The 23,746-nt window shown below is 33.4% G+C and overlaps 3 protein-coding genes across 5 annotated transcripts in view; 1 reads left to right on the top strand and 2 right to left on the bottom strand.

Moving 5' to 3' along the window:
- The window catches only part of LOC126742023 (regulator of G-protein signaling 11), a 67,657-nt gene extending 63,753 nt beyond the window's left edge, over positions 1–3,904 (bottom strand). For all 3 annotated transcript variants that reach the window (XR_007662463.1, XM_050448545.1, XM_050448547.1), the window contains exon 1: positions 3,591–3,904. The gene's annotated coding sequence lies outside the window, so the exon portion shown is untranslated. The remainder of the gene's footprint in view (positions 1–3,590) is intronic.
- A 10,113-nt stretch (positions 3,905–14,017) lies between these two features.
- On the top strand, positions 14,018–18,665 carry LOC126742349 (guanine nucleotide-binding protein-like 3 homolog). The gene is made up of 7 exons (XM_050448995.1): positions 14,018–14,163; positions 14,220–14,515; positions 15,880–16,466; positions 16,518–16,734; positions 16,788–16,888; positions 16,945–17,182; positions 18,301–18,665. Exons 1-7 carry the CDS (start codon positions 14,145–14,147, stop codon positions 18,559–18,561), a joined length of 1,719 nt encoding a protein of 572 aa, XP_050304952.1. The 5' UTR covers positions 14,018–14,144; the 3' UTR covers positions 18,562–18,665.
- LOC126742350 (coiled-coil domain-containing protein 191) lies at positions 18,653–23,530 on the bottom strand. Its single transcript, XM_050448996.1, has 4 exons — positions 23,368–23,530; positions 22,163–23,288; positions 18,902–19,056; positions 18,653–18,843 (listed from the first exon to the last, which is right to left on the bottom strand). The coding sequence occupies exons 1-4, from the start codon at positions 23,427–23,429 to the stop codon at positions 18,699–18,701; spliced, it is 1,488 nt and encodes a 495-aa protein (XP_050304953.1). The 5' UTR covers positions 23,430–23,530; the 3' UTR covers positions 18,653–18,698.
- Positions 23,531–23,746: the final 216 nt, after the last annotated feature.

The following is a 23,746-nucleotide window of genomic DNA, read 5'->3' as shown; positions in this document are numbered from 1 at the left end:
AATTCAGCAGAAAAGCGTTTAAAAAATGTCTTTTTAAGTGTCGTCGTCGACTTTTCAGTGATCTGAAAAAAGCATCATGCCGTTATTCCATTTTTGTACCACTTACCGTTTGAATTGGAAAAGGGATGAATCGATCTTTTTTTTTTGGTAACTCACGTTAGTTCTGATAGCGCAGGAAATTAAAACGATTTATTTTGGTAAAAGACTGTGTGGGATAAATCCGGTTTTTGCCCTCGCAGACTGATCAAATTGAAAACAAAACTTCTACACTTAATAAAAAAACACAACTTTGCAATTAATAAGTTTCCATTAAGAATTAACATCTATCCAACATTTCAACACATTTTAGATATATTTCCACCATCCACTTTGCCTCAAATACTTACTAATCAAAGTTTCCCCGCAATCCATTTCCCCAAAAGCTTTTTATGGTAATTAAAAGGGATTCGTTATGCTAAATTTATGAAAATAAGAAAGAACATTCAGAATGTCAATTAAAAGCCTTTCCTGGATGCTGTAAAGTTTTAATAACTTCAATTAGCACAGACGTTACCAGAAGCGGAAAAGAAGCGAGGAGCAAAAATTTAATCGCTTTTTTTGCTCCGTTGCTGCAATAGAAAGGGGACGAAGCGCAGACCCTTTTGAAAACACTTAAAAAATAAAGTGGGACCGTAATGCCAACCATACGAAAATGCCATTGGAAAACGTGTAAAAAACAATAGGAAAACAGAATCAGAGAAAAAAGAAACCTTGTAAAGATTTTGCTTTTCCACGTAGTGAATTTTTGTATTTTCAGGTTTTTGCAAGTTTGTTTAATACTGGTTATATAAAATTTACAGGACGTCACAGCATGCTGTTAAGGCAATGACAACGAAAAACTTAGTGTTTTTCATCTTCTTGTCAATGTTTTTCAATAGCTCCTCTTAGTCAATTAATTCCTTGAAATTTGTTTAACTTCTCAAGTTTTAGGAACAACTAGAAACAACAATTTTTGGCTCTTTTAACCTCGTTTATCATAGCTGCTAAACATCTAGAAAAACCTTAAATAATTATTTTATTTAATTCAAAAATTCTTCTTTTAAAATTTTTTCAAGGAAACTCAAAGGTTAAGTGGAACCAAACAAAGGCAGGAACGGCAGATCCTTTGGATCCGATGGAGTTTTGTCAAACGTCATTTTCTTTATATCATTAAGTAAAATCTAAAAAGAAAAGGCCAATCCTTTGAAAATGATTGCAAGGTTTTTCCAAAATTTTATCAAAAACCTTTTTAGGATTTTCCAGAAAAGATTTCCTTAATTTTTTCATAATTTCCTTCAACTTTTTCTCGCTTTTCCAGATTTTTTTTAATGCTATTAAAGCAAGAAATTGAAAACTGGCATTTTGGACTCCTGAAGACGTTTAACGCTACCTACAACCACATTTTGAGAAGGTCAAATGTGTAGCACATCCATCCTAACTAGAATCCTCTATTATATTATAGGTATACTCCTTATTCAAGGTAACAACAAGACAGGATGACTTGGATAAAAGCATGGAAGAGGGATTCGTGGTAGTATCTAAATTTTTCGAAAAACGGAGTCCATGAGTCCAAAAAAAGTCCATGGGTTACTGTGACTGACTGAATCCTTTATTATATTGTCATTACTGAGTCATGGTTGACAGCAGGTTCTTATGAGTCTGGGCTATTTGATGATAGCTATTATGTTGTAACAAAGGATAGAGATAACAAAAAATACATATAGGAGCTAAAAAAAATGCTCTTAAAACTGTCAATTTTAATTCCAACTGTGATATTGTGTGAACCTTAAAGAGTACGTGTATAAAGGGCACCTGGCATAAGAAATCGAATCCATCATGCACAGGAGGTTCACAGTTATAGAGAAGGCACAATTATGGTATGTGAAATTTTTCTTGGGAGTCGAACTGCTCAGTTCGTTCTTCTGGATGGTTTATCAGCAGACCGCTACGTTAGAAATTGTAATCTTGAATAATGAATCTTATTGTTTCAGAACCTATTACTGTTCCGTACGCCCAAAATATTGGCATTACATTCGTGTTTTAGACTGGTCAGCTCGATCATCTGATCTCAATCCGAAGATATGCTTCAGCAAAGAACTCTGAATTATTTTCAAACCGAGATCAGCTGTTTCAAGCAGTGTTGGATAGCAATTCTCCAAGAAGAGATGTATAACTTAATCCTTAACATGAAAAGACGTTGTAGAGCCACAATCAATGGACGAGGAGGTCACACTACATATAATTTTTTTTTCTATTTTTTTGCAAAATTTTGATTACAAATTGTTTGTTGTTTTCATATATTGTAAATAAATTTCGATTTTTCAGTATTCTAAATAAGTTCTTATTGGGTTATCTCCACCTATAATGGTTGTAAAATATATTTAATTTGAAAATTTAAAACAGCCTTGTAATTAAAATAATTCAATATACCTAGATTTTGAGCATATTAAAAAAAATTAATAAATGATTTGGCATTGGTTATATTATAGTGCAAGTGATTATAAATTTTCCAAGCATTGCAAATAATATTTTTTTAACAAACTGCTGTTTGGTGAGAATCTGGCAATAAAAGTTATCGCCTACAAGTATTATATATCTGGACAAATCTATTTGCTTGGAAAATTGGTTTATTTTTATATACATAAGTACTTATTTCAAAAACGTAAGCTCCAATCAATGTAAGGATTTAATTTTCTTTAAAGTGTTCCCTAAGTCTCTAAATTTAATATTTCTAATGATCTTGATGGCATACTTCTGAATAAAAAATACCCATACCTTGAGGACTAGTTTTTAGGGTATTTCTTACCAGTTCAGAATCTTTGAAAAGAATATTAAAAGAAGGAATGAAAATTGGCATAATATAAAACTAAGCCTACTCTCGGGTTCTGCATGGTGGTCATTGTTCTCCTCTGCTGTTTGATATATTTTTCAATGATATTGCCTCCTGTTTTGTAAATAGTAAAAGTAATAAATAGTAAAACTCTAAAAAGTTATCTCACTTAAAAATGCTCTTTTATTCCTAAATTTATGAAAAACTAAGACTGTTCTTTCCAGAAATGATTTCTCTTAATTTCCAAGAAAACCCGGCCCAGAGATTAAGCAAAACCGAACAATGGCAAGCAAAAAATAAAACACCCGCTTTTGTTCCCGGGCGTTCCAGTTTCAACCCACAGTTGGCGAACAAAAAAAAAACTATTCATCATCATTCGCATACGGCGACGAAACCTGGATCATCATCGCGATAAACAAAGCGACATCAATCGATATTTTTTTAATCAGCCTAAACAACTTGTTTACATCATAAACGCCCAATCTGAGCGACGACCATTCCCTTAATCATCCCATAACGTTTATAGTATTTCACCAGGTCCAGGCTTTCCAGTGCTCAAGCGCATACAATATTTTGCGTAGGCCCCCCCGTATGTTTTAACCCTCGGTCCAACGAAAACAAAAGAAAAACAACAATTTAAAAACAAGACATAGCATTCGCAGAAGTTGCGATTCCAGAGTTGCGACAGTTGTGGGCGTAGATCCTGGAACGAAGTAGCTACATGTTGATCCGGTAGACTTACCAGCAAAAGGCGCGTGAGAAATCATCCGAGGCCACTTTGTCTTACACCATACACCGGATGCAGTGCCCGCAATACCTCCGCACGTCGCCCGTGCAACAATCCTCTCACAGTGCAAAAATGAGGAGGTTACGATAAGTGCCGTGCCGCATGCAGTTGATGATTAGGTACGCGGGCTAAACTGAAAACTGGATTTGAGTGTGAGAGTGAGTAGTGGTGGGTCGGGAGGAATAGAAAGAGAAAGAGAGTGTGCACCTGCAACACGACGGACGCTCGCGACCGGACTGCTCGATACTCCGGACCACAATGGCCGCGGTCGGGACAGAGGAAGAAATCGGACGGCGCGCGCGCACCCCGACTTTTCCCAGGACATCAGAATAGGGAAATATTGATCCCTTCAAATGGCCAACGAAAATTCCCTCTCCCACTTATTGCAGCGCGAGGAATGTATGGAAATTGCCATAGCAGCGAGGACGGGAGCGGGACCCAGAAGCGCCGTGCCGCGGCATTCGGGGTTGATGATTATTATTTTCGGGAGGGGGCTCTTAATTGAATGCCGCCACTGTCGGCCCTTCCTGATGTCCAGCTGGGAATCTGCATATTACCTGGACGTGTGGCTTAGAGGCGGCTTGAATTGATAGTTTGATGATTTTCTGGAATTGCATGCCGTTGTTGATCCAGCAACATCATTTCGTGGAAAGTATCCTACATCAGCTGTTTCGGTGAATATTCGAATTCTGGTTAAAGTGACACAACTACACACAAAAAAATCCTATTCAATATATAAATTTGTAATATGGTTTAAGAACAAAAGCTGTATTTAACATTAGGGAAAATATTATAGTTAAAGCAACTCTAAGTTTCTGTTATTATAATTACATATAATGTTCTCACAAATATATTTTCAGTGCCTTCACGCAAATATTTATTTTTCTTAAATCAAGGATTAAATTTTTTCAAGCGGGAATAATTCACCTTTCTTGAAATGAAAAACAGATTAATTAAATTAAATCTTCCTTCTCTGCAGAATGACAAGTTATTTCACCCGATATTTGTTATGCTTGGATCCAGTTAAAGCTACCACAGAAATATCACGTGGTAACACTTGCTTCGAACTTCGACCAATAGCAGAAGCGAGTAAATTTCATTTAGGCTCGATTCGATAGCTTCTCATTTTCCTTTTCAAATTGTTTGTTTAATGATTTGCCTTAAACGTAGTTTGTGATTTGTGACTTCCACGAGTGCTATTTGATCCCATCAATGCAATTGATCCTTCAAGGTATGTGATGAAAATGAAACCAGAAAGAGAAAGGCAGAAAGAGAAAAGAGAGAGATAGAAGAGAAAAAAAAAGGAAAAATGAACCCAGTTTTGATTTTTCTGTTATTAATAGCAAATGTGTAGGTACTATTTTCTTGATAAAATCAGTTTGTTGGAAAAATACCGGGTGTTCTGGAATTTTAAATATTTTTTATTTTGGAATTTAAATTCTTTCTTAATTGGAGAGTTGTTAATTGAAAAAAATTGTTTATTTAATTTTTAAATTTTCTTTGCTGCATGTAAATGCCTCATGGGGGGTGTCACTTTAAAATGTTTTAATGCAAATTCATTCTCAAAAGCTTAGAATAGAATAACATTTTTTTTTTAATTGTATCAAATTATTACTATTTTTAAAAAAAGCTTTTATCCTATTGAAATAATATTTGTAAACGTGTTCTGCCGAGTATTGCTATACTAAGACAAAGATTATTAATATTTAAATAAAATGTAATTTTTTCATTGGATTAACAAAAATACGTTTTCTGGAATGAAAAATTATTCAGTCATTGCGGATATATGAATCTAAACTTATCTTCAGTCAAGATTATTAGTCTTAGTTATAGTGGAGTTTTTTTCCGTGTACATAAATTAGTTATTTTCAATATTAATGTTAGTTCTCAGAAACAAGCTTTCAGCAAATTTTGTGAAATAACTTAAAAAAGACTACTGGTAAACAAAAAATTGGGCAGCAACTCTAGTTTTAGAACTAATTATTCATATATTCATTCAAATAATGAATAATAAAATTTTATTATTCATTATTTGAATCGCATCTCCGGTACGGTATTGCCTTCTGGGGATACTCTAGCAGTTATATTCTTCAAATGTTGTTTATTATCGAAAAAATAGCCATTCGGTACATTTGTGGGTTAAGTTCCAGGATTTCCTGTCGTCCGCTTTTCATCTAAGAAAAAATATTAACTCTTCCATGCCTATTCATTCTCGAGACTGCTTGCTTTGGTCTATCAAAGTACCAATCAAAGTTTACAATTCACAATCCCCAGTATCCAAGCAGGAAACAAGTTGTCCGCCTTCCCCAGCCTACCTGAACCTTAACAAAAAATTCGATATTTTATTACAGTATTTATATATACAGGGTATTCAAATCAAACAAACAAAATTCGGTGCAAATATTTAAAGAGCGTATTGTTTGAATGAAAATAAGACTTTTTTTTCAATAAACATGTGTCCTAAAATGCATCGCTTCAGAGCTACAGCTAGCGCAATTTACTCAAAGAAAATAAGTTATTTAGACCACTTGCTATAGTTTAACCCATTAAAGCTTTTGAAAATTTGCAAGTCTCGGTTTTTTTTTTAATTCTTTTGACACTTTCCGTACCAAAAATGTTGTAAACCCAGATTCAGGAGGGCTTATCTTTGTGATGGCCTATATCTTTTGCTTCCGATTAGAATTTTGAAAATCTAGAACACCATTAGTTAGACATGACATTGATTTGACAAAAATGAAAGCAGTCACCAGTGACAGTTAAATCGGGTTTTATAATCTTCCCCTTTCCTTTATCAGCGATTTTTTCGAAAACGGTTAATTGTACCAAAAAAATGCAAAGGACAAATTTAAGTCTTTTTCCTGGCTAAGGAAATGGTCTTACTAGATTTTTAAATTTCTTAATGCAAGAGGTAATAAAATAGAGGCCTCCCTTAAAATTGGATTTACACCGTTTTTCGGACACAAAATTAAAGGACCTTACCAAAAACAGGGACTCGTAGATTTTCAGGACGTTTGACGCATAACTATAGTCACGGTCTCAAATAAACGATTTTCTTCAAGCGATTAGCGCGAGCTGTAGCTCTAAGACAGTTCATTTTAGGACACATGTTTATAGGGAAAGAAAGTTTTATTTTGACTCCGACAATACTCTCTTAAAATATTTGCACCGAATTTTATAACACCCTGTATAATCAACTTCATTTTGATTAAAAACTCCCTATCGCTAAGAATGTTCAACAGACAGTTAAGAAGGTTGTTGATTGCAAAGGCCTACTATTCTCTTGGCGAATTTTTTTGAAATTCCCTGCGATTTGGGATTGTGAATACTGTGCAGTGCAGCTTTTTAAATTTGTGGTTTGTAACTATGCATCTTTTAGAACTTCATTGTGATATGTCTAATTTTAACATATTTTAATCTATTAACGTGGTTAACTTTTTTGTGTTTTATGCTTATTTTAATTAGTAAATTAAAGTAAATTAACTGTATTGTGTTTTTTTGTTTAAGTAATTTTTTTTTAGTTTTTAAATTTTATTTATAAACTGTATTTTATGCTTTGTTAATGATATTTTATGTCTGTTAAAACAATAAAGCAATATTTGATTTGATTAATTAGATCTCCTTGGATATGGGCCTTGCTTGAAAGTTCAAGAAGAAAAATCATATAGCGGTATCCAACTCAAACCGCTTCTACAACGACCCTAATATACGTATTCCCAGATAGCACAAATCTATCCAATGAATATCCATTGGATATCACTTTTTGAATAAAGGGACTGTCCGATGGATATTCAGGTAAGGACTGGATATCCAGTGGATACTACGAATGACACACTCATGTAAATCCTTTTAGACACCATTTGTGGATAACCGCATGATTCCATTATCGGGTATTTAGCGTTATGGTTTTTGCTCGGGAGCAATAAATAGTACGTATAGATCTCATATTTTCAATTAAATATTGTTTAATAAATAATATTTTTTAAAAGCTACAAAAACCTATCAATTGATGGATATACTGTGGGTACCAAGAGATAGTCCATTAAATCCTGTTAAATACCATATGGGCGCCTGATAAACATCATTTTTGGATCAAGCCGAATTTTGAATATTATACGATTATTTCATATATTGCTTTCATCTCTTGACCACTATCAACTTAGTTCTTCCTTAAGGCACCCTACTTAATTGTAAGCAGATATATTTATGAGAATAATCTATAGTCGTACTAATAGTCCTATAAAGGACTTGTTGAAGTGTGTCATTTTTTCTTCTGCAGTTTGGTTTGATAAATAATTATCTTTTAATAAATATCTTTAGTCATGCCGAAATTGGTATATCCACTGGATATTCGTATAGGTTACCGGATAGTCTGTAATGTATTTGAACATTTCATGGATACTGATGGATTTACTGGAAGGTTTGTGCTATCTGGGTTATACATAAAATTTGCTTAATACAATGTTAATGACTTGTGATAGGCATACGGGTGTTTCACAAGCACGCATCTCTGGAACTATTAATCTGACATCATTGGAATTTTTTTTGACATTATTTAAAAGGCCAAGAGAAAATGCTGGAAATTATTTTTAAGTTCGAAATTTGGGCACTAAGGGGCGTAATCTCCGGAAAATGTCAGCTTAAGGTACCTTAAGCGAAGTGAGTCGAGGAATCTTTCGTATTCATTCCTTGGGAAAGACAATAGCACAGGCATCCTCCGGTATTAAATCATTAATCCTATAAAAGCAGAATACATAATATATAGAATACGTTAGCAAAGGTTTATATAAACTGAGTAAAATATTTTAAACTAAACTGATACACCCAATCCCATATAGAAAAAGACATCTTATTTTATACATAAATAGAATAATATAATAAATAATATATATATCTGGAGTTGATAAAATATTAATACTTGCCATTTTCCGGCAGAAGGGAGCTAACCAACAAGGGAGCTGTTAAAACCGACTTCAACATTGTTGACAATTGACAGATATGACGATTGACATTGACATAGAAGACAGAAGAAAAAAAGCAGCGCCTCCCAAGCCAGTACTAACTGGTTAAGGGAACATACAAAGAAAAAAAGCTCTGTTACCTCTGCAGAGAGAACGTAGAAAGTACATGGTTAGAATAGCTTAGACTAGAGGCCCATCAAGTGGTGGACATCCAAATGTCTGTGAATGTTTCATATAAGGGTAAATTTTCACGTCGTATGCAAATAATCGCAGTTAAACGACTATTATTATTAAATTAATCAAATTTGAAAAGTTTGCATATATTTGGGTAAATTTTCATATTGTAACCTGAGATACAAGCTTATGCTTAAAATACTGCATTTTTACTGGTCTAAAGTATACAGACGAGTTCTTCGAGTCTAGAAAACATAATTTAAGGAATATACAACTAACACTACCAACCTGACTTCATAACGGGGCGTGGGTGGAGTATAAGCGGCTTAAAGCAATTCGGAGCCATTAGGAACAGCCTTCCTGTGTGATTATCTTCATACAGACGCCTCAACAAAAACACATTAATATTTATAAACGCGATCTTTAAAATTAGTAATAAACGAGGTCCTAATAACTTAAAACTTAATTAAAATATCGATTAAATTCGAGAGGGTCGAGAAGGCCATTACATTCGCTTAATATTTGAATATAAAGTTCGCCCTTATAAGAAAGGCATTCAATTCAATAGTTCGAAAGTCGGAAAGCGGCGGCTGAAATGTATTCAGCTTTAGCTTCAGACACTGGGAGGGATAATGAATGGATGTAGGTGGAATTACTCGGGCCTTAGCGATAGATAGAGACTAATTAATTGTTGTATAGAATGTATTCAATGGGATGATAATATTTTCCGTGAAATATTAGTTCTACCTACGGTTTTACTATTTCAGTGAATTGTATTTCCAAGGCTACCGCAATTACGTAGAGCATAGAAAGTAAATTAGTGCAAAAGTTAAATTGGATTTCTATTTTATTGAAGTCGTACGATATGGTTCAGGTTGTTCAAATTTCTAAGAAGCTTAAAGTCATAATTCTAAATTAGCTAAATGAGTTCGTTAGTGCGAGGCGGTTCCGTAAATCTTCTAAGGATTCGGGCGAGGTGTATACGAGCATATATTTTCGACTAATGCTATCAAATTACACCCGATATTCTTTACAATATCCGGGAACACTGTGAACAGTAGCTATAATATCGTATATGGAGGTGTAGAGGAGACATTTTTAACAATTAATGAGATAAAACATAAGTACTAATGAATAAAATTCAATGATGGAATGATCGAATCGAAATATTTATTATTCAGGGTAACTCAGTAATTGATTTTTTGCTTAAAAAAATAAATAAGACATTTCACATCATATGCTCTAATATATTGAAAGACATCGAGCCGTGCTGGGCTGTCTTTAAACCAACTCGACCTAATTTGCATAAGGTGATTGTACTTTTTCATGCGGTTTATTCTCAAAGTTTGGGTCTACAGCAGGAGTTTTTTATCGAAGTTGTTTATGAATAAATTCAGGTTTAAGGTCTCTGCCAGAACTTAAGATCCAGACTGGTAACAGGACTTTTCCTGGAAAATTGACTACTCAAATCAATCGGTGTGTACCATGTGCAAAATAAAATAATTTACTTTATTTTGAAGTAATTTTAAATAGACAGTCAAGTTAATTATTCAGTAACTTAAATAAAAACACTCGGGAGAAATATTTTCTTCTCATTAAAAGGAAGTACATATTAAACAGTTTAGAAATCTTCCTCTGGGTATCCTTGAGAAAAATAAGCACCATGACTATTGTAAAGTAGAGCAGCTTTTGAAACCTCCTCTGAATACTCCCAAGGTCTTTAATGTGTTGATTATATTCATGTGGCCAGACTACCGAGGCATACTCTAGCCATGATCTAATAAAAAAAAGAAAGGGCTTTTAAGAGTTGCGATAGTATTAAATTCGAGGCTTAGTCTGGAGAATATTATGGATTCATAGTAACCCAAAAACGATTCTGGCCGAGATAATCTTATATTATTTATAGAGAAGCAATATACATATAGTATGAGATTTGTTTTTAATGAGAATAAAACTTGAAACTTGCTAAAATTCAAAGATAATCTGTTTTCATTGCACCAGGTAATTAGGGAGTCAAAGAGGAATTTAAGATCATGAGCCTAAAGAAGTGCTTCTGAGTAAAGTTTGGCACACACATCATCCATATTATATATCAAATAAAGGTGGGTCAAGTACAGACACTTAAACGTGATGTAAATTAAATTACACTGATAGGAATAAACTGTAATCGTTTTGAGAGCCATGAACTCACCAACAATATAATTCCATCTAGACATATAGATCATACAGACCAAATTACTTAAGCTTATACAACAGAATCTGTGGATTTAATTTGTCAAATGCTTTTGACAGATAAATATCAAGTTATGAGGATTTATCCAGATTTTCAACTATATAGTCTGTGTGGTAATTACTAATTACTAGGTTAGTTGCTGTGGAGCGACCTTTTAGGAAGCCATGTTCCATAAGGTATATAGTCTGTTTTTTACTTTGGGTGGGAAATTCTATTGTGTATTAGTGTATCTAGGTATTTTAGGAATTTGTTAATAACTGTTATAGTAGTGGGTACATGGATGACATGTGAGTACATGGATGTAGGATTCTAAGTGACTATAATACTTCTAGTGACAAATAGGGACTTACATAATATTACTTTTATACATTTTTTATTAAAAACAAATTAAATCCACCAATTTCTTCACTAAATTATTATTGTTGAAAATAGACAAAACTACCGTAAACCGGGGTTACTTTGTCGCCACGGGGTAACTTTGTCACGTCTAGTAGCGCGCAATTGTTTTTTTTATGAAGGGAAAAATGTGCGGCTGCAATTTAAAACATAATGATAGTTCTTTTGTTACAAATCCAAGTAATTAATTAAACCATGAGGACCTAGGAAAAAACCCCTGGCAGCCGGCCATATGCCAACTATAGCGAAGAAAATTTAGAAAAAGCAGTGGAGGCCGTTCGAAGTGGTATGAGCAAAAAACTAGCGGCCCAAACCTATAGGATCCTACGCATGACTCTAGTCTATAAATGCCTTGGAAGGCACCCAAAGTCTGTTCAGTACAGTCTGGACATCCAACAGTCCTCAGTAAGGAAGAAGAAGGGTTAATATCAAGATCCTTGGGAGTCGTGGCAGAATGGGGATTTCCACTAACAAAGGCAGATATAAAGGCTGTTATTAAAAAATACCTTGACAAAAAGGGTATTGTTATACCTGTATTAAAAGACAACACCCCTGGGGATGATATGGATAGTGCTTTCATCAAACGAAACAATTTATCTGTTCGAATAGCCTCGAATATCAAAAGATCCCGATCCTCAGTGGACCAAGAGGATGTTTTGAAGTTTTTTGCAAATATTACACCTGCATTATTAGACTCTAGTGGGGATCATATATATAACTATGACGAAACAAACGTCACTGATGACCCCGGTGCTAGAAAAGTCATTGTTCCACGAAACTCGAAAAGGGTCGAACGTGTCCAAAATCATTCTAGGACAGCCATTAGCATAATGGCCAGTGGAGTCTTGTTGCCGCCCATGGTGGTATATAAAGCCAATAATATTTATGAAAACTGGTGTAAAGGCGGCCCACCAGGAACAGTTTACAAAAATAGTCCAAGTGGCTGGTTTGACGCCAACTTATTCGAGATATGGTTTAAGGAAATTTTACTTCCACATGTCCTAAGAACAAGAGAACCTGGAAAAAGAGTGATCCTCGTAGGAGACAACTTGGCCAGCCATTTTGCTCCAAGTGTCGTACAGGCAGCACAAGAACATGATATATATATGAGCTCGTTTCCTCCCAATGCCACACATCTAATGCAACCATTAGATGTGGCGGTATTCGGACCAAGACCAATGAAGAAGAGATGGCGTGATATTCTCGAAAGCTGGCGAAGAGAAAGTCGATATCCTGGGTCAATTCCAAAAGAACAATTTCCCATTTTACTGAACAGACTTTGGGTGGCCATTAGCGACACAGCATCGCAAAATTTAATATCAGGATTTCGCACCACCGGCTTATATCCATGTAATGCGCAAGAGGTTCTACGAAAACTTCCCGATACAGCTGTTCAGGAAAAAGAAATTGGGAGAGCATTAGACGAAAGTTTAGTTGAGTTGTTAAAAGAACATAGGGGAGTTTAAAATCCCGAGAAGAAAAGAAAACGAGGAAAAAAAATCGAACCAGGGCAAAATGTTTCGTCCATCACCTCCTCAGAAGTAGGCGAGAGTGCCATGAATATTGTCGATGATGATGCAGAACCATCCACCTCGAAAGGAAATTCGAAGAGCGCAACAAATAAATCAAAGTTGGGTGTTAAGGGTAAAGAAAAAAATCTCCCATTAAGAAAATCGACACGAAAAATAGATGATTCAAATAAATGTGGCATCTGTAAGTGTTTGTGGGAAAACTACAAATATCGAGTTGAATGGATAAAATGCTGCAAATGCCAAAAATGGATTTGTGGCATCTGTAATAATGATAGTAGGGATCCCTATTTCATTTGTGATAGATGTGAAGATAGTTCGGATGAAGATCCCTATCATACAGACGAAGAAGACGAATATGTGCCTAACTAAAGTCTAGTGCCTTAACGTTTAGTGCCGTATTGATTAACCTCAGTGAAGTTTTCACTTTTTGTTGTGTAGAGTTTATGTTAAGTAGAATATTTTTGTATGTTTACTACAGCATTAAGGTTGTGTATCAAAGTTCCTGTTTATTTAGGCATTAATTGCCTACTACTACCGATACCAAAATGTACGTATAAGTTTGTTTTCTATTTTCTTGTTTTGTTTTCTGGTTTGTTTACTAGAAATACATATTTTTCAACTTTTGTATAAGCAAGTTGTTTATTTTTCGTGTTTTTCACCATTTGGATGTTAAAAAAAAATTAGGTACATACCTATATGACACACGCCAATATATTTTAGCCCCATCTGGGGTTCCTTTGTCAGTATAACGTCGTTTAAGGTGTTTTAAACGTTAATAAAACTTTGTGACAAAGTAGCCCCAACCATGGGGTTACTTTGTCACCATCAATATATTTTTTTTAGCTAAATCGCTTTTTATTTAAAAAAATTAGCATAGTTGTAGTTGTAGAAGATGATTTCGTCGGTATACTCATAATTTTTGGCCACTTAAATTCCGAAGGATACCGGAGTTACAAGTAAAAGTCTGTTCAAAAGGTGACAAAGTAACCCCGGTTTACGGTATTTAAATTTCACTTTAAAAAATTCAAGAAATCCGCCCCTGGCAAGAAAGTATGATCGATGTGACACTAGAGGGCGCCCAGTTGTTACGCTTTAACTAAGCGTGTATGAGAGAGAGAACTGAAACTGAGAGAAAAAAAGAGAGATAATAACCTAAAAAAACCTTCTCGTGTGCCTTTATTTTGATACAGTTTGCACACAACAATTTTATTCAAAAATGGCAAAAAATAAATTAAGTAAGTACACTAACACCTCACCCTAACAAACTTTCAAAATCCCGTATTCTTTTTAGAAAAACAGTCAAAACGTCAACCGGCGAGACAACGCTACAAAATCGAGAAACGAGTAAGGGACCACAATAAGAAAAAACGAAGGGAAGCGAAAAAGAACCCCAAAAGGAACAAGCCCAAGATGATCCAGGTACCAAACATATGCCCCTTTAAAGAGGACATCCTTAAGGAGGTCGAGGCATTGAAAAAACACAAGGAGGAAGAGGGACAGAGACTTCGAGAAGAAGCCAAACAACAAAAACAGCAAGAGAAGGAAAAACAGAAGGCTGAGTTATTAAATGGGGGTTTGGAATCTTTGGTAAGCATTACAGTGATTATTTTAACTTAAGTCATGCAAAATGTATGTTTTATTTAGCAACAATTTTGCCAAACCCAACCTTTTTGATATGAGAAAGATTTCTGGTTTTTTGCTATCTCTGACTTTTTTAACATCATCCAGATCAAGCCATTGAAGCATTGAATGTAACAATAATTCTTTTTTTATCAAAGTATATTGCAAATACCTCAAAATTGCTTTAGTAATTCAGCCCCCCAAGTGAGGCAATCTTGATAGTCCTAATTTTATGTAACAATAAAACTAAACCACAATAAATCAAAATATTTATTATTACTAATTAAAAATTGATGTGATTCCAATGAATGTAGTTTCAATATTTCCAAAACAAACATTATGTCTTTTAAGTGTACTCCAGTTTATCTATAGAAAATTAAATTTTAGTTGGCACTGTTAAAAGTACATTTCTAGATATACAAATTAATGAATTAAAATTTGAACATGACATTCAACTTCTTAATAAAAAAAAATTCAGTCAACTGCTCAGGTTTGATCTCTAACGAATTGATTAAAAACATAACAAAACAAGCATATTTTGCATTAATAGAATTTCATTTACATATAATAATAATAATAATGAATAGAAATGATTCAAAAATTTAAAAAAAAAAATAATTAAATTAAATTAGGGGAACAAAAGACAAAAAAATCAGGAAGAAGAAACAGTACTATGTGTATCATACTAACCAAGTGATGTTTTTATCCAATATCCAGTGATGGATTTTACATTAAATTTTGTTATAGTGTTTATTCCTGAGTTCTACAGGAAGTTGATTACATATTTTTGTTGAGGAATATGTTAAAGTTTTTTGGTGTTTAGTCTTTGAGGCCTTTGGAATTTGACATTTTTATTTAAAGCTTGTCTACTGTTCTGATTCTGAGATATGCAATGCAAGTAGTGTGGATTCTTACACAGAAACCACAGCTTTCAAGTAAATTTTATTTACTTGCAACAACTTAGCTTCCCTAAATAAAATATCTGAGAAATATAATTTCAGAAGATATGGTATTTGTTTTTCAGGGTTCTTTTGCTAAAAAGCTATTGCATACAGTATTTGTATTACCAAAAAGTGCCATCTTAAACTTAAATTGGTCTACTAACAATTATCTCTATTTGTCTTTTTACTATCAAATTTGCCATAACTTGCAAACATATAATTTGTCTTTAAGATTTATGGAATAATTCCCACATCAATGGATCTCAATTAAATTCTAAGCTACACTTTCTTCTATTAACTTTTATAGTAGATCCTTTACAATTCTTGTTTTATATCTAAAACCCAATGCAAATTTAAAACCTCCCACCCTATATCTTAAACTTACTCCAGGTTTCGAATGCAGCCGCTAGAGGTCAATTGCATGAAACCCTCACACCTCACTCAGAAAACTCAAAAGAATTTGACAAAAATACCGAACAATCCTTAAAACAGTACTACAAAGAATTCCGAAAGGTTATTGAAGCTGCCGATGTCATACTAGAGGTGGTAGATGCAAGAGATCCGTTAGGAACCAGATGCAAACAAGTAGAAGAGGCGGTAAACAAAATGTCTGGCAGCAAACGTTTAGTTTTAGTTCTAAATAAAGCCGACCTGGTGCCAAGAAATATTCTGGAAGATTGGCTTAAATATTTGAAAAAACGAGGCCCAGTTGTGGCTTTTAAGGCCTCAGTACAGAACCAGAATAGAAACTTGGGACAAAGGAAATTTAATAAATCTGATAAAGGATTGCAGGGCTCAGCTTCTATAGGAACTGAGCTGATTATGTCCTTGTTAGGGAACTACTGTAGGAACAAGGGAATTAAGACTTCCATTACTGTAGGTGTAGTTGGATTGCCCAATGTAGGAAAAAGTTCCGTTATTAATAGTTTAAAGAGGTCTAGGGTTTGTAATGTGGGAGCAACTCCAGGAGTTACTAGGTAAGTCCTAAATTTTGATATGAAATCTTTTATGACATTATTTAATTTTAGAGCAGCCCAAATAGTGCAGCTGGACTCAAAAATCAAACTTCTAGATTCTCCAGGAATAGTTTTTACGACCGGAAGTGACAGTCATGCTTCACTAAGAAATGCTGTCAAAGTGTCAGCCCTTAGTGACCCTATCACGCCTGCAAATGCAATTTTGCAAAGAGTTTCTAAGCAACAGATGATGGATTTATATGATATAACTGATTATAATTCTCCTGAGGTACTTATTATCTAAAACTCTCCCTGTTTAGTGTATAGTAACTTTTTTTTTAGGAATTCTACAGTCTTAAAGCAGCCAGACAGGGAAAGTTTAAAAAAGGTGGTGTAGCTGATTCAATAGCTGCCGCCAAAGGTCTCTTAGAAGACTGGAATAGGTAAAGTTTATTTTATCCACCCTTAAAGTTCTTCTAAAGTATATTTGCATTTTTAGCGGTAAAATTCCATATTATACAGTTCCTCCAGAAGAGGAAGACCAAGGAACTTATAAAATTGTATCAGAAATTGGCAAAGAATTTGATATTGACAGCATAGAGTTGATGGAGACTGAGATGTTGGATAAAATCAAGCAGGATTCAAAAAATTATGGAAAAGCATTTGTTTTAGATAGTTTGGGGCCTGTAGATGCTACAGAGGAAAAAATGGAAGAGGATAGTGTAGAAGACCAGTTGGTAAGTTGGAAAGATTCACCAATTTGATTGTTTTTATTGACGTGTAAATTTGCATGTTTTTGAGTTAATGGGAGTGTATGTAAAAAAATTATGGTGATGTTCCCTAAGATGAGAGACTTTAATAAAAAAAAATTACTATTAGAAATATATAAATACCGTCTTTATTAAAAAAATAATGAAAGATTAGGAAAATGGCCAGATTTAGCGTATGAACCTGCATCATCGCTATAAGAAACTATCATTACATCAAAATGAACAAAGTAACAAAAGTTAATTAATTTAAATAACATATACATTGTTAATTAATTAAACACATGCCGATTATTAATAACCCATAGCAACTATATTATTTTCTAATATCTTAGCACTAACAAATAAATAAAATGCGACTATATTCAAATTTTCCTTAAGATATACTAGAGTACAGAATTGATACAAAATTAATATGATCCTCTATATCATTTTGTAAAAAAACTACAAAATGTAGATTGATGGTATTTTGCTCTCTAAACGACTTTGAGTCAACTATTTTTATATGACATGGTCATATTTCTTTAATTAAAAAATTTATTTATATTGCGTTTAATATGCTCCCTACATCTAAGATATACATCAAAATATAACCCCAAGTTCCTTGCACATTTTGTAAATGTTAACTTCTCATCAAATAATTTTAAATTTAAATTCTGTACAAAATCGCAAAACTTCGGTCTTTTCAACGCTTAATTTCAAATTATGTTCATTCGAGTGTTGCAAAATTGAATTTACATCATTATTTAGCTCATGTAATTCACTTAAAACTTAATATAGATATAATCAATGTGAATAAAATATTAATTTTTAACGGTTGTATAGACAATTCAGTTTTTACTAAAGTTCCTTATTTGTATTGTTCCATTTTTTGCTAAAGACACTTTTTTTTAAATTTGCTTGTTTTTCCTGTATTTTTTATGTATTTATTTTGTTGTAGAAAAGTGGTAATTTAATAAAATTATAATATTGAATATATCCAATGACTTTAAGTTTTGTTAATAAATTATTTTCCTTGAAAATAAAATGGGTTTCCCATAAATGGTTTAAACACAATAAAATAATCAAAATCCTCTTTAAAATTTTAGCTAAGTGAAAATATCAATGTGGCATCAAAAAAAAAGGTGCCTGTCCAGAAAACCAACACAGCAAGATTGAAGAAAGCTGATCCTGAAATGGAACTAGAAGGAAACTTAAAGCTAAACAAACTAAAGAAAAAACAATTTAAGAAGGAGAAAAAACAACAGAATAGGAGAGAAAAAGTTGCCCAACAACTCTCCTCCGGCCTGGAGAACTTCACCTTGAAAAGTGACGAAAATTACGATTTTGAGGATTTCAACATGAAATAATGAAACATATTTTGTTGCCTTATGAAAGTTTAATAATTGATTATGTAAGATGTAAAATGTATAGAAATATACAATTGTTAATAAAAAAAACCTATTTAACAGTCTTATGTTGCATCAGTACTTAATTTAAAAAACAATTAAGGATCTTCGGGAGGTCGATAATCGGGCAGAATTTGCCACACTTTCTCCCTCCATTTGCGTTTACGTTCTTCTTTTGCTTTTTCCAGTTGCAGGACAGCGGGTAAAGAGCGCCATTGGTAAAAATATTGAAATAACATTTTCCTAAAAGCGTAAGTATATTTGTATCTGAAAACCTTTAAGGAATGATTATTGTTTTTACCTGTTGTGATGGTTTGCAGCCAATTGCATTTTTTTAGTTTCTGCCATTATTTGTATGCACACGTACCTGTGCCAGTGAACAAACGTGTTATTTGTCAGCTTAAAGTCGTAAAAGTCTTCTGCCACTTGCATGGATCTTACACAGTTCAATTTAAACTAAAAAGTAAAGTAAAGTTTATTCATGCTTATGAAAATAAAATTTTCTTACAATCGTCACAAGTAGATAAATACATATTAAAAAATTATTTCACTTACAAATTATTAAAGTTTTACATTGCAAATTAAAACCCTTATCTAAAATATTAAAAAAATAACACCCATGATACAATTTCACAAATACTAAATACAATAATCACAGTTAAAATTTTGGAGACCCCAATTTCAATTTCCTAAAACCTATTTTTGTTTCATTTTCACAGTTGAGCTTGTAGATACTTATCAAAGCTATAGCAGGCTCTATCAGCAAGTAATTTTTTTACTGAGGCAGCAAAAAGTTGTTCATTTAGAGCTTTAATATTATTAGGAAGTTTATTAAAAAAGCTTGGGGCATAATAAGTAGTTGAGATACGAGATTTATTGAGTGTTAGAAAGTGCATTTCCAGGAAATCTTCCTGTCGAGTGCTGTGAGTATGAATTTCTGATCTCTGGGTATATTTATGTAAATTATTTTTTGTATATATTAGACATTCAAAGATATACCGTGATGGAAGTGTAGAAATTTTAAGTTTTTTGAAAGAGTCTCTCACATCGTCCCTGAAACCCAGACCCTCGACAACCCTCAAAGCTCTTCTCTGCAGTTTAAAGATTCTCCTAGCTTGAGGTGCATGACCCCAAGCCAAGAGACCATAATTGCAGGTGGACTGTATTAGCGCATGGTAAACCATTAACAAAACATCCTTATTTACTGTGCCTTTTAAGCGTTTTAAAAGAAATATTTGTTTTGCCAATTTATTTGCAATGAACTCCACAAGCTTATCATAGTAGGATCTAAGTGAACACCCAAGAATCTCACCCCATCCGAACTCTCAGTATTTCTCAAAGAGAATAGGACTTCCTCCGTTTTGTTGACATTTAGGCTAAGTCTGTTTACACTGAACCACAAGCCCAAATCTGACTTCACCTCCACCAGCATCAGCTCCAGTTCTTGCAAACTAGTACTCCTGCAAAGAGCAGTAGTGTCGTCAGCAAACAGCAGCAGCCTAAACTCAATTGACCTGTCGATATCATTGACATAAATAATAAAGAGGAGTGGCCCCAAAATAGAGATTGCTAGACAGAAAATTGCCCCAACATGGGACCCCATTTCAAAGCTCTCAACCACATACTCCAGATGATCCAGTATATATAAAAGAAAAATTAATACAAAAAAATTACTATTACACTCTATAAAGCAGTAAAGCAAACTCAAATCTAAAAAACGATCTTGCAACTATTAACTTTGATTATTATTATGACATGGCCAATTTTTGTAAAACTGTTATATTAAAATAGAACAAGCTATTTCCCATGGACAGATGAAACGCAATGAGGACAACTCTGTTGATAGATCTATTTATTTCTTCCCTGGTAACTTAATAGTATAATCTTTAATAAACTTATCTCAGCATTTTTTTATACAAAGCAAATGCTTTTGACGTAAGGCAACTTAAGAAAGATTTACATATGTAAGACACGAAAAAAATACTAGATGTAGAAATTACGGCTATTGGCATAGCTTAAGTGTGTACCTTGCCCCAACATTTCATAATTTTTTGTCGGAAAGAAATAATATTTCATAGATCGTTTAAAAGTAATACAAATATAGTAGAGTTGTTATGCATAAAGAATTATTATAGGCAAATGCAAAAAATAGTACTGTAAATTAAAAATCTAGATAATAGTGTTTTAAAACTGTTATAATTGAACAAGTAGAGATCTGGTACTCATTGGTTGTGACTACTTTCAAATTGTAACTTTATACCCCAAAATATGTCCCCTATACCGTCTTATAAGTCACAGAGAACCTGAATTATGACCAATTAATTATTGGTCCCAATTCACATGGGTATGAAAGGGTTACATAGTAGTAACCCTTTCTTATCCCTTTACAAGCATAAGTTACTACTTTCTTTTGCAATTAATGGGTTTTATTTATTTGCAATTAGGAAGAATTATAAGAAATAATTTTGTAAATTGGCAAAAAAACCTTTATTTCCAAAAAAGAATTCATGAATCTGAAATGTTCATTTTCGGGAAACAAGTTTATTGAAAAATGCATTTTATACTATAGATGCATTTTTTTTAATTTTAACTTTAATATTATTTCATGCGTTTTTAAGTTACGCGTTTAGTGCTAACTAAAAAGTTAAGTCTACTTTTGTTAGACTATTTTAGTTAGTAGGTATATATTGAACAAGATTATTGGTATATTTGTTTCTTATCCTATTATTGTAATGACATGAATAAAAGAATTTGAATACTAATACTTTAAAAGGTAATAGTGCTCCAGGTAATGATACGTACAGTCAATAGAAACTTTTAAAATTTTTAAAAATCCATGCAGCCCTTCTTTTCTATCAGTTGTTAGTGGTCTGGGTAAAGCTTTAGTGTCACAACTTTTATGAAAATCGCACTTAAAACAACTCACTATATCTAACCAGCATTTTTGACTTTTTCCTGGCAATATTCGAACCTGAAAGATTTAGTTAAAACTGCCTGGAAGAATGAAATTGTTTCTAGAACTGTCTGAAAAAGTAATTGTCGGCACATCAAAGGAATAATGTGGGTTGGATTACTACTTGCCCTAAGAGTTTCCATCAAGTAATTCTTGATTTTTTCCAGGCAATTGAAAACTGGAAGAAGACCAAACCAGGCTGCTTGGAAAAATAAAGTAACCTGCTTGTTGTCCATCCAATTATTTGGACAACAAGGAAATAATGTGGGTTGCATCGGGAGAAATACCCGGTGATTTTATATTTTTAATCGGGCATATGTGCCGCCAAAAAGTGACAGAAAAAATGTTTTTTTCTTAAATTGAATTTACTACAGTTTACTTGTTCTTTACTGTATATTTTGCAACAATAGTTTTTCGTGCTGTATCTTAACAAAAATGTAGAATCAATTTTATATGACCTTTATGTTTTGTAATTAATCAGGAATTAAGAATCCTCTCTTAAAATATAAACTCTGATTTAAGAAAACGCAATATAAGAGTGAAAGTTTCTTACTTAGTTTAAGCTACAGAACTTATTTTTGTTTTTTGAATATCACTCGATAAACATACCTCTTTCCACTGTACAAAAGATTCCTTAACAATCCTAAACTTAAAGAAAGCATCCGCAACGTCATTCTTTAATTTGTATTTGGACTCGATGTGGCCCCACCAGGTCTTCATCACCCACGTTTTTTGCTTTTTCAAATAAAACTCTTTAGCCAAACTATGATTTTCTTTTGATTTCAGATAATAGTTCAACAGTTTCTTGAAACATTGCCTTTTCAGGACCTTATTGTAAAAGTTACCCGCTACAAACAGTTTTCTTTCGAACTCAATTTTCTTTTCGTTGCGGATCTTTTGTAGTTGAAGATCCTTTTTTCTTTGCTCGTTGATCGTTTCCAGGTTCCGTTTTCTCTCCTCTTCTTCCAAAGACTTCTTTTTCTCGAGGGCTTCTTCTAAAAGCTTTTGTCTGGTTTCTTCCAGGAGTCTTTTGCGTTCTAATATCAGTTCTCGATATTTGGCCCTTTCTATTGCTCTTTGCTGCATTTTTTGGATCATTTTTGGTGCTTTTTGGCAACTCACCATCATTTTTTCCCGCTCATCCAGAGCTTTTACTAGAGGCGCCTTATTTAGGAGTCGCTCCGAACAATTGCTAAAAATCTCTCTTATTTCAATTTTAGTATTTTCAATTGATTTTAAAAGATCTTCACGGATTATGCCCAGTTTCAGTTCGTTTATTATTTTGGTTTGTTCGTCGATTTTGGAGCGTTGCAATTCAATTATGCTTTTTTGGCTTTTATATCGGTTTTTAAAGCAACCTTGGATTTTCGCGAGAGCTTTTTGGCGCTTCGGCTCCGTCTTTGGTCTGTCTTTTTCTCCATGGTTTTTCAGGTTTTCTATGAGCATATTTAGTTTTTCTTCTGGTCTCTTGGTTTTTACGTATCCCCTCCATTTCTGGAAGTATTTAGATAATATGTGTTCATCAACGATACTTTCTTCCGTTGTTTCATTTTGAGACTCAGGTAAAGCCTCTTTAGAAGAGTAGTTTTCTTCAGTTTCGATCTCGGAGCGATACGTCGGAATATTTTCAAAAAAATCATTAAAGGATTTGTTGGCAAACTCGTTTGGGTGTATAAGGTTGTTATCTGAGAGCGTTACATTAGCGATACGATCTAGTTGTTCAATAAGTATGACCCTAAAAATTATATTATATTTGTTGAATACAACAGCTCGTTATTATATATATTTGGACAAAAAATATTAAACTTTGATACCTTTTAGCTTCAAGGATTACATTTTCACATTGGGAAAAAGGTTCATCTGGGTACCTCATCATTTATAGAAACTTCACTTATAACATTAATAATCAATGTTAATACTGACATTCCCGTTATACTTAGTAAAGACGGTGTTACCATGGAAATAAGTGAATATAAACTAAATACATAAGAGCGGATTATCGATCAAACATTCAAATTTCCCGCTCATTACTCGAAGGCATAAAGTGGTGACTTTATGTGTGCTACTTATGCATAAGATACTTCATTTTATACTAGATATAGTACTAGTATAAAAGATAGTAATTTTATACTAGAAATTTTCTTGACTAAACAACAACCTCTTGTTAGGTCCAGCCATGTCGCGTTTTTGCAA

The sequence above is a fragment of the Anthonomus grandis genome, chromosome 11 (assembly GCF_022605725.1).
Source record: "Anthonomus grandis grandis chromosome 11, icAntGran1.3, whole genome shotgun sequence".
Classification (NCBI taxonomy): Eukaryota; Metazoa; Arthropoda; class Insecta; order Coleoptera; family Curculionidae; genus Anthonomus; species Anthonomus grandis.
This window is presented reverse-complemented; position numbering and strand designations above follow the sequence as displayed.